The 1,709-nt window shown below is 44.8% G+C and overlaps 1 protein-coding gene across 1 annotated transcript in view; it reads right to left on the bottom strand.

Moving 5' to 3' along the window:
- Positions 1-1,709, bottom strand: part of LPCAT3 (lysophosphatidylcholine acyltransferase 3) — a 44,472-nt gene that overhangs the window by 6,044 nt on the left and 36,719 nt on the right. Inside the window, exons 2-3 of the mRNA XM_003796377.2 lie at positions 1,040-1,147; positions 429-535 (exon numbers count right to left, since the gene is read on the bottom strand). Coding sequence (XP_003796425.1) covers positions 429-535; positions 1,040-1,147 — 215 coding nt within the window. The remainder of the gene's footprint in view (positions 1-428; positions 536-1,039; positions 1,148-1,709) is intronic.

Raw genomic sequence — 1,709 nt, 5'->3', positions numbered from 1 at the left:
AAAAAAAAAAAAAGAAATTCCTACAAATGGAGATACTGAACCTCTAATGGGAAGAGAGGTGCTCAAGGCTTTTCAGTTAAACTGAGATGAGAATTTAGATGCTTAGTTTCTTTAGCTTATTCTAAGTTGATTTTCTGCCTTGCCTCTGACTGATTCCCCTCATGGACAGCTGGGCTAATGTTGGTGAGAAGCAAAGAGCCTTAATGGCACAGTCTTACGCAAAGGTTAGCTGGCCCCCTTCCTGTCAGGTGGACACCTGGGGTCTGAGATGAGTGACCTGCCCAGAGCTGCACTAAGAAGGGCTGGGAGAAGGGGTAGAAGTGAGGTCTCCTAGTTCACTGCTTTTTCTCCAGCACAGGCTGTTGCCAGCCCTTGTCCCCTAAAATGCTGTCAGCCGTAACCTGAGCTGCTAAGGGAAAGATGTTTACCATCTGGAAGCAGAAGGTGGTGAGGACGGCAGTGACGGTGCGGCCCATTAGTCGAAGGATGAGGAACTGAAGCACAATACATAACAGGGAGTGGTAGAGCTGGGCTCCTGGATGCAGAGGAGAGCAGAATTGAGCCTGGTTTTCCTACCCTTCCTGAGACTTCCACCCACAAAAAGAATAAATATATAAAGAAAAAACTTGGGTACTGAGGTATTCAGAATAATCTCACATTTTGGAAGAAGGGATGGGAATTAATTACATAAATATAAGGGATTATTAGGGTGTTACTGTATTTCTGAATGTTTGAACTGAGGAATAATTCTGAGTGGTGACTGCTTGGACCACGCATTTAGTTACAGCCACAGCAGAGAGAAACTACTGTTGCTCTGTGGATGGAGTCTGGCAAGTGTGACCGCTTCACAATATTTTTATCTCATTGAAGAATATAAAGGAAAAGTTAAACTATGTTCTTGTTGTCCATACAACCTCCTCTCTGTAAGCACAGCATTTTAACTTTCCTGTCCATCAAAAGCTCTGAAGGGAATTTTGTTCAAGTTTGTTCTTTCCCAAGTCCCCTCTAATCAGAGTCACTGCTAGCTCAGTTTACTCACCAAAGTTAAAATAAGCAATTGAGAGGCCTGTAAAAACGTGGAAGAGGTGGATGAGGTAGCTGTCCTTGTAGAAAAGGTAATGCCGATAAAACAAAGCAAAAGGATAACCTAGATGGGAGAAAGGTAAGAAGAGGGTTACTTGTGTCTGGGGCCATGCCAAGTTTTTTTTGGAGAAGGGGTCTTGCCAAGTTGCCCATGCTGGTCTTGAACTCTGGCTCAAGTTATCTTGCTACCTCAGCCTTCCGAGTAGCTGGGACTACAAGTGTGTGCCACTGTGCTTGGCTTTCAATTTTGTTTAAGAAGTTTATCTGGCATGAAACTCAACCCAGAAAGAGAGAGAGAAAAAAAAAAAAAGAATATAGGGGCGGCACCTGTGGCTCAGTTGGTAAGGTGCCGGCCCCATATACCAAGGTTGGCGGGTTCAAACCCAACCCTGGCCAAACTGCAACAAAAAAATAGCCAGGTGATGTGGCGGGAGCCTGTAGTCCCAGCTACTGGGGAGGCTAAGGCAGGAGAATTGCCTGGGCCTAGGAGTTGGAGGTTGCTGTGAGCTGTGACACCACAACACTCTACCAAGGGCAATAAGAGACTCTGTATCCCCCCCCAAATTTTTTTTATTCTTGGGGATACTATTAACATACTATCTTCTATGTTCACACCCAGAGAATAT

This window comes from Otolemur garnettii, unplaced genomic scaffold (genome assembly GCF_000181295.1).
Source record: "Otolemur garnettii isolate 467f Iridium unplaced genomic scaffold, OtoGar3 scaffold00104, whole genome shotgun sequence".
Classification (NCBI taxonomy): Eukaryota; Metazoa; Chordata; class Mammalia; order Primates; family Galagidae; genus Otolemur; species Otolemur garnettii.
Note: the sequence above shows the minus strand (reverse complement) of the source record. Positions and strands in the feature narration are given on the sequence as shown.